Raw genomic sequence first — 14337 nt, 5'->3', positions numbered from 1 at the left:
CTAAAAGTCAGGATATTTCTGCCTCTGCAGAACCAATTTTGACCATTATTTCTTCCAACGTTATGGAAGCATGGAAATATATAAAATGTATTTTTGCATATGTTTTCTGCAGCTGGTAGATCATTGAAGTGAAAACAAGCTTTAAAATCGTACCACCATGCTGTCAGAGGGGCTAGAAATGGCCACGTTTAGGTAGAAATAGTGTATCCTACATGTGAACTACAGTATATACTGTATGCACTACATGGCCAACAGTATGTATGCAGACACCCGTTACATACTGTGTATCCTGTATATCGTGCACCCCTACCATGCATTATTTTTATTTATTCATACTGTAACTATGGTTTGAATTGATGATGACTCACTTGCTGTGTGTAACATCATCCAGCATCGATGAAACCACATCTGGAATGATCTTTCACTCTACAACCTCTTATTTATTTATTTATTATTCTTACCCAGATCAACACTATTGTTATGTCTCTCTCTTTCACTTATTCCTTTCTGTGTTTTTGCTCTGCCAGATTGTCTCTGCAACTTGGACATTCCCATCATTGACCTGGACCTGGACTGTATTTTTGACTTGCCCCACATCTCCCCCTTCAGGAACTCAGTGGCACTGCTTGAATCGACCAACTACAGAGCGGAGTCGGAGGAAGAGTCTGAGAGCACAGTGCTATGATGCCACTGAGTCCCCCCTTCCCCTCTCCCTCCCTCCTCCAGCTGATGAAACACAAGCTACTGCTGCACCGTCTCCCCCCCCCCCACACACACACTCATACATTGACCTTTCACCTCTGCAGCTGGATTACTTCAGCCTCACTCTGGATGTCATCGTCACGGCTCATCTGAACTCCAGAGGGGTAAAAACTTTGAGAAAATAACAAAAAATACTCATCTAAAAGAAATCACGACCACATGAGGCGTTAGCGACAATGTTGTCAGGGGACTTTTGATCAGACACACACTTTGACATTTTATGTCGGCTGTTCTTTTTATTTAATTTAATGTTTTATGTTTTTTTCTGCCTTATTTGATTCACTTGCAATATTGCCTTTAACTTCACACACGAGACTGGAGACAGGCATCACGTAATAACACATTATGTAATAACACCGCATTATATAATAACTGGACTAAATGTAATGTTCACTTCATTATGTAATAACGGCCACATTTTGTAATAAACAGCCTGAACACAATATGTCATTATTTTCCCTGCATTTCCTAATAAATTGTTACAAATTGCAGTGGTTATTACAAAATGTGGGAGTTGATCTTTAAAGGAAAATGTAATGATACATGCATTATGTAATACCAACCAAAATGGATGTCTTCATTCATAAAGATCCTTATAGCATTATAACAACAATATTTATGTTATGCATACTGACTCACTGACAAAGATACAATTACTTCAGTAGATTATCTTCCAGTGTCACTGTATTCCTCGGCCTGCCTAAGAATATATTACGTAACGCATGTATTATTACATTTTCATAAATATAATTGCAACTCCCGCATTTTGTAATTAGCACTTCATTATGTAATTATTTTGAGTTCAGGCTGTTTATAACAAAATGCAGCTGTTTATCACTAATTGATATACATAATCAAGTGATAACGTATTACATTTTGTGGAGTTATTACATAATGTGTTGTTACAAGGCTGCTAGGAGGAACGAGTGCTCTCTGCTGCTGCTACTTCTCATGAGTGAATTTTAAGAAGCACTGTACATCTGTCCTGCCAACACGTTCTTCTTCTGTTAATCTCCCATCTCAAGTTCCTCCTTCATTCCTCAGGGTATCAGTTGAAATGCCTCGCTCTGGCAAAGTGGAGGCAACAACCCCTGAATTTCTGTCCCGCCTGAGCGTTCACTGTGAGTGTGCCAGTATGTCGTTTTGGAAAGTGTGTGTGTGTGTGTATGTGTTTATATGTGTTTGGTAAATGTACTGTATGATGTTGCATTTTGGTGTCGTGGCACATAAACAGGAATGCATATTTTAGAGATTTAGGAAAATAACTACCAGGCTGCAAAGAGGTTAAACGCCCAATCACACTTTTCCCTGTATTTACATCAATCACTGAATATTTATTGTTTATATTGTACATTTACAGAATATATGATACAATTAACATTATAAATCATATTGGATCATATTTTGTATCTACAGGAAAGCTATAGAGACACCATTTCCTCAAGGTAGAATACAGCAGATGCTGTCAGGGAGCTATTAGACATATGAGATATATACAGATACAAAAGTAAAGGGTTGGGATGGCTTTTGCAAACAAGCTGGGAAATGAAAAACTCCATGTGATTACACAGAATTATTTTGGCAGCAAGCAACGTTGCGTGGGATTTTTCATTTTTCCATGTCGAGTAATTTCAGTTTCAAGAACATGGAGTTGAATCCACAGAGAGTCCATGATGCCTGGAGTGTGCCACCAGGACATTTGCTCAAATGAATAACTATTAAGCTGTTAGCTGTTATTTATTGGCAGGACTGGCCAATCACAGCTCCTGCTGCTGCTCTGTGGGTTTGACTTTCTTCAAAGGAGCCCTGTGGAGCTTTCTTGTAAATGAACACAAGTTATGTTATTCTACACCTTTGCTTTCGAGGGCTCATTGTTATGCTTCCTCTCACATTACTACCACTAACTTTGGATCAGTGGAATAGCTCGGAAAATCGGCAGCAGGCTGTAATTCTTGTCACGCCTAACTTGCATCACTTGTGGTTACGTTCCTTGTTGTGCAAATTAGGGCTGAACAATTAATCATAGCTTTATAGAAATCAAATGAATTGTGAGATGGAATATGATCAGAATTAGTGAAATAACAAAATACTAAATTAAAAAGCCTTTTTAGAATGTATTTTATTTTATTTAAAAACATTTTTTTATTTGGAATTAAACATATAGGAGCTTGGGAGGAAGTGAAACAAGCTATAAACACAACACTGACGTATCACCTTTCACAGTTGATAACAGCTGCTTATTGACACCTATAGCAGTCACAGAGCAACATGATCTTTCACACGATGCTCCGGTGGCACACTTCAGGCTCCATATGTGACGACCTGTTCCAAACATCTTGGGAATCGTTTCCAGCCCTGCTGTACGTATGTTCAGCTGAGAAAGGCACACGATGTGGTCCTCCTGCCAGAGCTCTAATAACAGCCTATCATATCATAACAACTGAAAACAGTCACACTCCCAGAAAAAAAGGATGCTATTTTTGTCAACAACAAAAAAGCAGCAGCCTCGGTGGCAAAACCAGCACTCTTTTCTGTCTGGCAGTGCACTTTCAGTTTCAGCCACCTTCCCACAACCCTGTCTGAGGATGCTGATATTTTTGGTCTATATAAGTGAACCAGAGGAAAGAGCAAAGATATGTGTATATGTGTTTATTTTAATGAGAGTATTTATACAGATATATTTCTGAATACTTTTTACTAGGTCTAAAGAGTTGTGATTGTTTCCACTACACATGAATCTCATCTGAGCATTGAAAAAAAGAAAATTCAAACGCGGGACCAGGATTACCCTGCTGTCGCATCGAAACCTTTTCAGGAATCATGAGGTTTAAGAGAAAACTTGAAAATCAACAAAACTGGAGTAACAAGGTTTGCATACGACAGCAGCCGTTCGTTATTTGCCTTGTGGTGGGGTTTCGTTGTGACCTATCCAGATTTGAAAGACTTTCCATTTCGTCCTGAGAACATCCACTACACATGGCCACTGTGCTGCTCTGCCACGCTCTTTCTTTAAAATGCGATATTATTCACAGGACTTTTGTAAATAATGAGCCTCTGAACATACATGTTGTGTATATAGCTGCAGGGGAGACATATATATATATATATATAAAAAATACTGTATTGAAAAATATAAATGACGATGTGCATTATAATATTATACTGTACATATAATATTACAATGTTGCTGGTTCGAGCACAATAACATCAAAACTTTACTGACGTAGGCTCAAGGTTAAATATAGTTTGTAGATTTTCTAAATAAAAACAGCTGATAGTGCTTGTGTTGCAGAATAAGAAATAACCTCTTGAACCCTGATTTAAGCTTTTCAGTTTAATAACATTAAATATTATTGCATTAGAAATTCTGTATGTGCTTGTTCCAACACGTCATTGCAGCTACATGATGCTACAAAATGTTTCAGCAGTGCAACCTGGCGTATTTGATTTTTCTGAAAATGTTGGGATCTTGTTTAGAATTTAAAATAATGTCCTGTGGGCTTACACAATGTTTGTCCAAACAACCTGCAGCTGTAGCGATGGATTAATGACAGGATCCAGCAGGGTTCAAGAGGTTAGCAGAGACTCTGCATGAAACTGCTGCATCGCTGTCTTAGTTTGACAGCAGATGACAAATCTCCTTAGTTCCACAACTTGACTAACAACATAGATCTACACAGTGATTGTCCCCCATATAAGATATAAGATAGATGTTAAAGAATGAAAAAACATGCAAAAAATGTTTTCACAAGCAGAGAAAATACAGGACATTTTGGACGTTTTCTATAATTAAGGGCTGGGACTAACGGTTATTTGTATTATCAATACAATCTGCTGATTATTTTCTTAATCGTTCGGTCTATATATAGCGTGAGGAAATGTCTGCCATTTTTGCTTTAATCAATTATTGAAGTTTCTTATTAATTTTCTGTCAATCAAATAATCTATTAATCTACTAAATGTTTCAGCTCTTCTACAAGTCATAGCAATTATTCAATGAGATCAATACAGCATGAAATCCCCAGTATTTATAATTTGAATATTTAAAGAAAAACATAATGCTGACCACAAAACTGTTTTTTATTTCTAAAGTTATTGTTGCAATTTGACTGTGCTGAAGTGAATGGTCTGTCCCGTCTTTGTCTGGAGTTGTGCGTTACACTGTGCTGCTCTTCGTTTTGTACTAAAGGTTTTCAGATTAAGGCTTGTACATACAGTAATCATCAAACACAACTTTATTAACAATAACCCTGTCGAGCAGAGACAGTCGGGAGACAGTTTCCAGTATTACAGCTTTTGCAAGCATGCCCTTTGAGCACTAAAATACGACGGCCTTTTTTCTACATGAATAGGTGGAATGTATTGGTGATAGACGATGTTCACCTCAGAGGTCGTGAAAAAGGCGGATTGTGTGTGTTGTGGACATAGTTTCAGGTAAACGAGGGTGGTGGGGTGTTTGATAAAAAGTGTGTTATGATCAATTTTGGGGAGGGAGTGTGTGTGTGTGGGTGGGTGGGGGGGGGGGGGGGGGTGTTTGATTTGACATTGTCCTGTATAAAACTCAGCAGCATGCTTTTTTAACCATGCCTGTGAAATATGTCTCATCTTTGGTCCTATATAAATGTGCTTGTATTTATTTTTTATAAGTGGATAGACCGACCTTTATAAAAGAAGAAGAATTGAGTGCTGCCCTCGACCTTTTTTAGTCAAACTCTCCATCGACTCTGCCAACAGTTAGTTTGAAACGCTCATGATTTACTGTTTTCCCCATGTATCTTCTGTGTTCCATTAAAACAGTCACCCTTTTTATTTATAGCAAATATGAAAAGCACATCTGGCAGAACAGAGATCACTGTCCGGAAATCAATCAGCTAACATTATTGGAGAGGAGACTGTGTCCAGAAAACTGCGCTTTTAAAGGACTAAACGCGTTCCTGTGACTTTACACTGAAATCATACAGCAAGCAAGAAAAAAACGTGCTGCATTTGTTTTTACTCGTACAGTTTGTAGATTACACTGTGGTGCATGCAGCCATTGCAAGAACATCTCCAATCATCTTTTCGTTTTCTTTTTTTAAGTTCCAAGTAATGGGGGCCAAAATAAAAAGGGAACACACGAGTGATCAAGGAATCTGTTTCGACTTAAAAGTTCTTTGTGTCAAACTGTAGTGACGCTATGGACTCTTTAAAGTTTGGAGTGAAGAGGAAATGCCTTTTCTTTGACGTGCTATCTCCCGGTCACCAAGTGGAACACAGTGTACAGTATGATAGAAATAAAATTAACCTTATCCGAATGTTGAAACTATTAAAAAATGTTTTTATATTACTTGGATTTTCTGTGCTTTTGTTGCAAATGTGGTGTTCAATGTTATTTCACTCAAACAAGTTTTATACATAAAATAATTTGGAAGAGAAAGAACATCAAAAAAGAAAACCCAGATAAGTGCTACAGTCCATTAAATGTTGGTATAAAACTGTTGCAGTGATTTCTCTCCTGTAGGAAGCCTTCAGTCACACCCAAGGTGTTTTAGTGAAGGCCAACACATCCTGCAGGGGCATAAAACACTTGATTACATTTCTGAATTGCAAGTTAAATTACAATTTCAAGTGTCTGACAGTGACGGTGCTGAAATGCTCCCAAGGTAGCATGCAGACCTCTGTGCAACAATTGGTGTATGTACTGCCAAAAATCAACCTTAAAAAACATACAGCTGTCATGTTCAAAACATGTTGTGGTCCATGCAAAGATTAGAGCAGGCAGAGAAAAGTGTAACAAGACTTAGAGTTTACAGCCATGATGCCGACTCTGTGAGGCTAACAGCTAAATGCTAACATAAGCGTGTTACCATGATCACAGTGACAATGCTAACATGCGGAGGTTTAGCAGGTTTAATGTTTACCATGTTCACCATTTTAGTTTGGCGTGTTAGCATGCTAACAATTGCTAATTAGCAGTAAACACAAAGAACAGCTCCGGCACCTCAGGAGGGGGAAGCGAGGAACCATCCAAGCTGTGTACAGCAAGGGTGGGACCCTGCTGACTTCAACTGAGAAGGTTATCGGCCGCTGGAAGGAACACTTTGAGGAACTCCTGAATCCGACTAACACGCCCTCTATGGTTGAGGCAGAGCTGGAAGCTGATGGGGGATCATCGTCAATTTCCCTGATGGAAGTCACTGAGGTAGTCAAACAACTCCACAGTGGCAAAGCCGCAGGGGTTGATGAGATCCGTCCAGAAATGCTGAAGGCTTTGGGTGTTGAGGGGCTGTCTTGGTTGACACGCCTCGTCAACATTGCGTGGAAGTCTGGGACAGTGCCTAGGGGTTGGCAGACCGGGGTGGTGGTTCCCCTATTTAAAAAGGGGGACCAGAGAGTGTGTGCCAACTACAGGGGTATCACACTTCTCAGCCTCCCTGGTAAAGTCTACTCCAAGGTACTGGAAAGGAGGGTTCGGCCGGTAGTCGAACCTCTGATTGAAGAGGAACAATGCGGATTCCGTCCTGGTCGTGGAACAACAGACCAACTCTTTACTCTTGCAAGGATCCTGGAGGGGGCCTGGGAGTACGCCCATCCGGTCTACATGTGTTTTGTAGATCTGGAGAAGGCGTATGACCGGGTCCCCCGGGTGATACTGTGGGAGGTGCTGCGGGAGTATGGGGTGAGGGTGTCACTTTTGAGGGCCATCCAATCCCTGTACGCCCAAAGCGAGAGTTGTGTCCGGATACTCGGCAGTAAGTCGGACTCGTTTCCCGTGAATGTTGGCCTCCGCCAGGGCTGCGCTTTATCACCAATCCTGTTCGTGATTTTCATGGATAGGATATCGAGGCGTAGTCGTGGAGGAGAGGGGTTGCAGTTCGGTGACCTGAGGATCTCATCGCTGCTCTTTGCAGATGATGTGGTCCTTATGGCATCATCGGTCTGTGACCTTCAACACTCACTGGATCGGTTCGCAGCCGAGTGTGCAGCGGTTGGGATGAGGATCAGCACCTCCAAATCTGAGGCCATGGCTCTCAGCAGGAAACCGGTGGATTGCCTACTCCGGGTAGGGAATGAGCCATTACCCCAAGTGAAGGAGTTCAAGTACCTCGGGGTCTTGTTCGCGAGTGAGGGGACAATGGAGCGAGAGATTGGCCGGAGAATCGGTGCAGCGGGGGCGGTATTACAGTCACTTTACCGCACCGTTGTGACGAAAAGAGAGCTGAGCCAGAAGGCAAAGCTCTCAATATACCGGTCGATCTTCGTTCCTACCCTCACCTATGGTCATGAAGGCTGGGTCATGACCGAAAGAACGAGATCACGGGTACAAGCGGCCGAAATGGGTTTTCTCAGACGGGTGGCTGGCGTCTCCCTTAGAGATAGGGTGAGAAGCTCAGCCATCCGTGAGAGACTCGGAGTAGAGCCGCTGCTCCTTTACGTTGAAAGGAGCCAGTTGAGGTGGTTCGGGCATCTAGTAAGGATGCCACCTGGGCGCCTCCCTAGGGAGGTGTTCCAGGCACGTCCAGCTGGGAGGAGACCCCGGGGAAGACCCAGGACTCGGTGGAGAGATTATATCTCCTCACTGGCCTGGGAACGCCTCAGGATCCCCCAGTCGGAGCTGGAGGATGTGGCCCGGAGAAGGGAAGATTGGGGTTCCTTACTGGAGCTGCTGCCCCCGCGACCCGATCCCGGATAAGCGGTAGACGATGGATGGATCGATGGATGGATGGACAAAGAACAGCTGAAGTTGATGGAAATGGTCTTAGTTTTACAGGTATTTGGTCATAAACCAAACTATATTAATATTAATATACTAATACTTTGACCTGAGGATTCTCTCAGCACCATGAATGTCTGTATAATATTTCATGACCATCTATCCAATAGTTGTTGACGGGGATGAGACCAGATCATTGTTTTGCAAGTCACAAGTAAATCTCAAGTCTTTACACTCAAGTCCTAAATTGTGAGTTTCGAGTCCTAAACAAGTTGTTATGCACTCCTTACCAATTTCGACCGGCACATTTTGCATACTGCTCACCATCGCATGTGCACAAACATATCTTTGGTATAATTTTTTTCTCCAACTGGCGTTCAGTAACGTTAGTTCTACAAGGTGCAACTTGATTGGATGATGTCGGATTGGTTCAAACAAAGTGGATCAGGGGAGTCAAGTGGCGACTTGCTGGGAATGAATAGTGTTAAAGCTAGTAGATTCAAGAAATTAATTGATTTATGGCACACTTTTAAAATAACATTGTTTTTATCTTTGGGCTTGGGGGAAGGTGTCAAGTTCAAGTGAAGTCACCAGTCAGTCATTGGTGATAATGTCAAAGTCGAGGTTTTTTTAAATTTAGTTTAGTTTATCTGTGACTTGAGGCCAAGTCATGTGACTTCAGTCCACACCGCTGGTTGTTGTGATATTTCAGTCTGGAACAAAGTGATGGACCGAATAATGTATAATGTTTATTAATAAGATTCCTTACCTTTTCTTTTCTTTTCGAAACATTAAACTGTGGCGAGGCAGCTGCTGCGTATAGCTTGTCCTGAGAAGTGATCAGAATATATAGCAAAGTGTGACTTTGTGTAGTTTTGCTGCCTTTGCTTCTTTTTTAACAAGAAGAAATTAAGACAATTATCATAAAGTCACTAATCTGTTCCTAACATTCATGTTTGATAGCAGTTGAAATACGCCTCTTACCAAAGTCCATGCTGATGTTTAACGGTGAGCTGAACATCTGTAGGTGTTGTTGTGGAGTCTGGAGCTCGTCTCGAGCCAAAAGCTTGAGAAGAACCCGCTGAGAGACGATCAGCTCCGGAGCCTCATCCAGCACTGACCCAGGAACAGCCTGAGGGAGCATTTAGAGAATTGAAAACTTTCTCTATTTTATGGTAATTAAAACATAAAGAAAAAACCTGGTGTGATGTATCTAACTAAAGAGGACTAAAGCTTCCATTATAATAAATTAATTCATAAAATAATAAGAGAAAGAAATGCTGAAATGAAAGCCTCATTCATCAAATGAATCTGCATGTTAATTAAAAAAAGAAAGAAAAATGCACAGAAATAGAGAAATTAATAAATAACATGTATATATTTATTTGACAAATTACTTGTCATTATTGTTACTTTTTTATTTTTGCATTGATTGATATATTTTCACATCCAATGTTTATTTCTGTATTACCTTGATGCCTTGATGGTGTGAATGTTATTGTCAAATTACCCTGAATTTGTTTTTGATGAATGAGGCTTTTATTTCTACATTTATTAATTATTTTGTTGATTTAGTTATTTATTATACTGCCAGCTTTAGTCCTTCATATATATCAATCCCAAAAGAGACTATAAACATATAAAACACACCTTCTTAGATATTTCCAGTTTCTGCAGCGCTGACAGGACCGTGCAAATTAAAGTCTCTGTGTTCTCCTCCTCTTCCTCAAGTCCTTTAGCTCCAGAGTCCCTGGTCGCCTGATCTGCATCGAGCACCTTCAGTCAACAACATCAAACACTCAGAAAAACTAATACATATACAAATATCAATGCATACAGATTATTATTCATAAATAAAAAGCTCAGACGAGGGAAAACCTGAATAAAAGCGTGGAGCAACTTAATGAATGCTCCTGAAGGCTTGTGGTGGATCTACACCTGACTAAGACCATTTCATTTATCACCTACCTGTACTTGCCTCATATTTATGCAGAAGTAAAGATAACATGCAAACCTTGTAGCTCCACTGCTGGAACAGCCTGCTTTGAGGATTATGTGCCATGAACACAACCTTGGGAGCTTCCAGCAAGGCACTAAAGAGGGATATAAAAAATGATGTGGATGGTTTCAGTTACACTGTATAAGAGTAACAGGCTGAATGTAAGGGAGGTTTATTCTACAGTGACCTTTATGAGGATTAAATGGATATAGTTACACATGGAGGAAAGCAGAAACAAATCAACAGACGGCGACACTTGTTGACCGGTAAGTCAAATCAATATCCGGGCAATTATAATACACAAATTGTTATGTGTAATGAATTTCCATGCGACAAACCATTAACTTCTTAAAACCTATAAACTCATGCTGAGCAACCAAATATTGTTCAGGACAAACACATGTTTACTTTACAGTCTGGTGGAAATCCAGTTTCCAAAGACAACAGTCCGACAATACGTCCGACTGTATTTTGGGGTAATTTGTATAAAATGATGCAAACAATATATCTACAATAATTCCATTTGATGGAACGGTGCAGACATAAACACATGGGGTTTTGGGTTTAAATATTTTAATTCAGTGGAACAAGATAATATAGAATATACATGATACTGTTAGTGAGAAATAAGATTATCTTTCAAACTAAAATAAAGGGATAAATTAAGGAGAATTTATCTGTACTATGCGCTTCATTATATCCCAACACTGCGTCATATCCTATATGGTTATGTATGTTATCATGTATGCATCATTACCCGTCTGGCTGTTGTATGTCTTTAAGGTCTTTCAAAACAGAAACCAGAACCTCCCTGGACGACTGGAAGAGAGACACACAGAAAACTTTAAGTGCACGATATCCAAGGGCTGGGTAGTAATGGATTACATGTAATCGGGACTACGTAATCAGATTACAAAAAATAAGTAAAAATAATTTTGTAATTAGATTATAGTTTGCAAGGATTACTTGATTACATTTTTGCATTTCGTCTTTAAAATATGGAAATTTTGGAAACTATAAAACTTGTTTTCATGATAGCCAACGCTATTGACTGAAGTGTGTCCCAGAATACACACAGTACAACTGAAGCTTGTGCCAGTACTGCTTTTGCGAGGGTCATTTGATTTTACCAACTAAATGCTGAATTTGCCAAATACATTTTATTTGCATTAAGAATTATTAGAGAGAACAATATTTGTTCCTGCGTCCATTTTTTTTGTATATGGTGAAATATCTTCAATGTTTGATTTGAAGTAATACAAAAGTATTCACATTAAATTAAATGTTTTGTTAAGTTACTAATTACCAAAATGCCTTTTAGTTTGTATTCAGTAACTCATTACATTTCAAAGTAATCTGACTCAAGCCTGACGACGTCACATCTTCATCACAGACAAACAGTGAAACTTACTTCAATAATATGCAGCACACAGGATGGATAAATGAACAGCTGGCCCGTCATAAGATCCCAGAAATATTGTTTGCTGAGCTGAAAGTTGAGCTTTTCGTAATGAGCTGTGTGGAAACAAACTAAATATCAGTTTGTTGCAGATAAGTGAGAAACTGAGCAGCCTGATGAAATCCCAGCTCTGTTGTCAACACATAGTTTCAGCCTTTTATTGTGGACTTTTTGTCGAAGAATTTCCTTGAGCAGCAACCACAAAAAGCTTTTACAAGGACGCCCCGCAGACTCATTCACATAAAGAGGTGTGAAAGCTACGGTAATAAATACTTAAACAAGGGTAACAAGAGAGCTTTTCACTGCTCTGATGGCAACTGCAGCACATTTTTGTCATATTAAGAGTTTGAAAATTGATGATTCTCCATATATTGTACTGTACGGTTAGCAAATAGCGTAGATCAATACATTTGTAACATCAATTACCATCACCCTTCACTTCCCCTGAAGGGAAACAGGATTACATTGGTATAAGGTGATTAGTTCATTGATTTGAATGAAGGGATCTTGTCAGTGGAATAGCAATGCCTTATTATTATCAAGCACTGAGCTATTGTGCTCTCGCTCTTGGTTGCTCTAAGGTAATTGCTGGCTGACCTCCCAGTTCTGTCCTGTCAGCGAGATCGTGGGGGAGCCGAGCAATCACTATCAGCCGCTGTAGCACGATCCTCTGTAGGTGAGACAATGAAGAACAGTCTTAGAAAAGCTTTGTCACTTAATACACACATGCAGGTCGGAACATAAATGCACAAAGGGAAGATAAAGCTACATTTTAATTTATAATGAGTTGTTTGACAAAATGTATTTTGCATTTATCTATCTTAGATCTTAGAATTCAACAGTTTTTACTTTCAGTTCCTCTCCTTTAATCTGTAATTAATTACAAACCACATCTTCTTCGAGATCCGTCTTCTGTACCATAAACTGGTGAAATAAACTAGTCCCAGTTTCCTCCTCTTTCTTTTCCTCTGCTTTCATTTCCTGTCCAATGCAAGCAGTGACAGAGTGAAGCCTTAGTGAGCTGTGTGCTCTCAGTGTTTATAAAAGCTTATATCCTAGGAACCCATTGTTCCCCAAATGCTATAAAACCAAGCCTGCTGCACTCTGATGCAATTACAGATATATACACGGTAAACACATGAGCCAATCCCAGGCCGGGACAGCTTTGTATTTCAGGTAATGAAAGCCAATAGGAGGAGGAAGTGCACATGTCAGAGGACACAGCATTCAGATGATAAACTATTTGGGTTAAAGCTGCGGTCATAAACTGCTTGCTGGTCCCTTCCAATGATAAGAGGACTGATGTTTGCTAATGAGACTGGCTTCAAGGGAAAATAATACATTTCTGATTTGTTTAGTCTGAAAATAATAATCTGAAAACTCTATTTTAATGACATCCAACCCTCAGATTATATGTCAGCATCTTCTACACTCATCACTTGCATGTTCACAGGGCATTTCCTATCAAAACTCATCATACTATCCTTTTTGAAAATAATTGCAATTCAAATATGTCATATGTGTAAAACAAACAGACATTTATGCTTCAAAACACCCATCTTGGAACATTTTGACTAGATTATACAAGCAAAGCACTAATATAGCAGTTGTATATGGAGGAAAAATAATGTAATAAATGTAAACAGAAAATAATTAAATGGGAAATAAATAAAGTAATACAAAAATGTGTCATTTGTCAAATAAATAAATATATTTGATTTGTTTTTCTATTTATGTGTATATTTATTTATTTTCAAATGACCTGTACATTTATTTGATCATTTTCGTCATTTATTTATTATAATAGCATCTTTTTAGTCCTTCATAGTTGTAACGCGCTATATTTATGGCACCCATTTCAATATAATAGCCTATATTGTATTTGACATATATTTAGGGACACTGCCAAGATATTTCATGAAAGAAAAATTTCATGTGATCAATATGGCTACTTCAATGATTGTTGGCGGTGGTTTTTGGGCTTATTTTAAATTCCCCCCTTCGTTTGTGGGGCAGCTGCATAACGTTAACTACTGTTACTCCACAATTAGCTAGCTTAGCTAGCTCACTGACAGCATGAAAAGGCTCCAGCAGCACAAACCTCTCTCATTTCCCTGTGAAACACATCAAACATGGTCATTGAGTTGCTTTCCATCTCCTCGGAGTCTCTGTTTCCCCAAGTAAAGTTTCTAATTTTCTGTGAAGCCTCCAGTTTGTGTGAGTATCTCCGATGTGTTACCGTGGCAACACGTCATGTCATATGCGACGTCACACGTAGATGGGTTGCTGCTGGGTTTTCGACGAGTCAGCCGAAGAATGATATGATTTTATATATAATCATGAATTTAATTTAATATATAATCATTTTGACTTCTGAAGTCAAAATTTGGACTTTGGACTTCAAATTCAGACTTTTTATCTAAT

The 14337-nt window shown here is 39.4% G+C and overlaps 2 protein-coding genes across 10 annotated transcripts in view; one reads left to right on the top strand and one right to left on the bottom strand.

Moving 5' to 3' along the window:
* LOC115024441 (rho GTPase-activating protein 44-like) overlaps positions 1 to 6088 on the top strand; it is a 78569-nt gene extending 72481 nt beyond the window's left edge. For 6 of the 9 annotated variants that reach the window (XM_029455984.1, XM_029455978.1, XM_029455983.1 and 3 more), the window contains one exon: positions 528 to 6088. In XM_029455984.1, coding sequence (XP_029311844.1) covers positions 528 to 685 — 158 coding nt within the window. In that variant the 3' untranslated portion in view covers positions 686 to 6088. The remainder of the gene's footprint in view (positions 1 to 527) is intronic. The other 3 variants (XM_029455986.1, XM_029455981.1, XM_029455979.1) reach the window with 2 other exon arrangements.
* On the bottom strand, positions 5766 to 14060 carry tex47 (testis expressed 47). The gene is made up of 10 exons (XM_029455987.1): positions 14015 to 14060; positions 12802 to 12894; positions 12511 to 12583; positions 11866 to 11969; positions 11212 to 11273; positions 10470 to 10548; positions 10106 to 10231; positions 9440 to 9587; positions 9225 to 9284; positions 5766 to 6309 (listed from the first exon to the last, which is right to left on the bottom strand). Exons 1-9 carry the CDS (start codon positions 14051 to 14053, stop codon positions 9247 to 9249), a joined length of 762 nt encoding a protein of 253 aa, XP_029311847.1. The 5' UTR covers positions 14054 to 14060; the 3' UTR covers positions 5766 to 6309; positions 9225 to 9246.
* Positions 14061 to 14337: the final 277 nt, after the last annotated feature.

The sequence above is a fragment of the Cottoperca gobio genome, chromosome 19 (genome assembly GCF_900634415.1).
Source record: "Cottoperca gobio chromosome 19, fCotGob3.1, whole genome shotgun sequence".
Classification (NCBI taxonomy): Eukaryota; Metazoa; Chordata; class Actinopteri; order Perciformes; family Bovichtidae; genus Cottoperca; species Cottoperca gobio.
The sequence above is the reverse complement of the archived record's forward strand: the minus strand, read 5'-3'. Positions and strand labels throughout refer to the sequence as shown.

Coding starts and splice junctions, on each gene's coding strand:
- tex47 (XM_029455987.1), bottom strand. CDS start 14,053: ATGACCATGTTTGATGTGTTTCACAGGGAAATGAGAGAG. Junction 11,970..12,510: donor TGACAGGACAGAACTGGGAG/GTCAGCCAGCAA, acceptor GTTTCCACACAG/CTCATTACGAAAAGCTCAAC. Junction 9,588..10,105: donor AACTGGAAATATCTAAGAAG/GTGTGTTTTATA, acceptor ATGCTCCCTCAG/GCTGTTCCTGGGTCAGTGCT.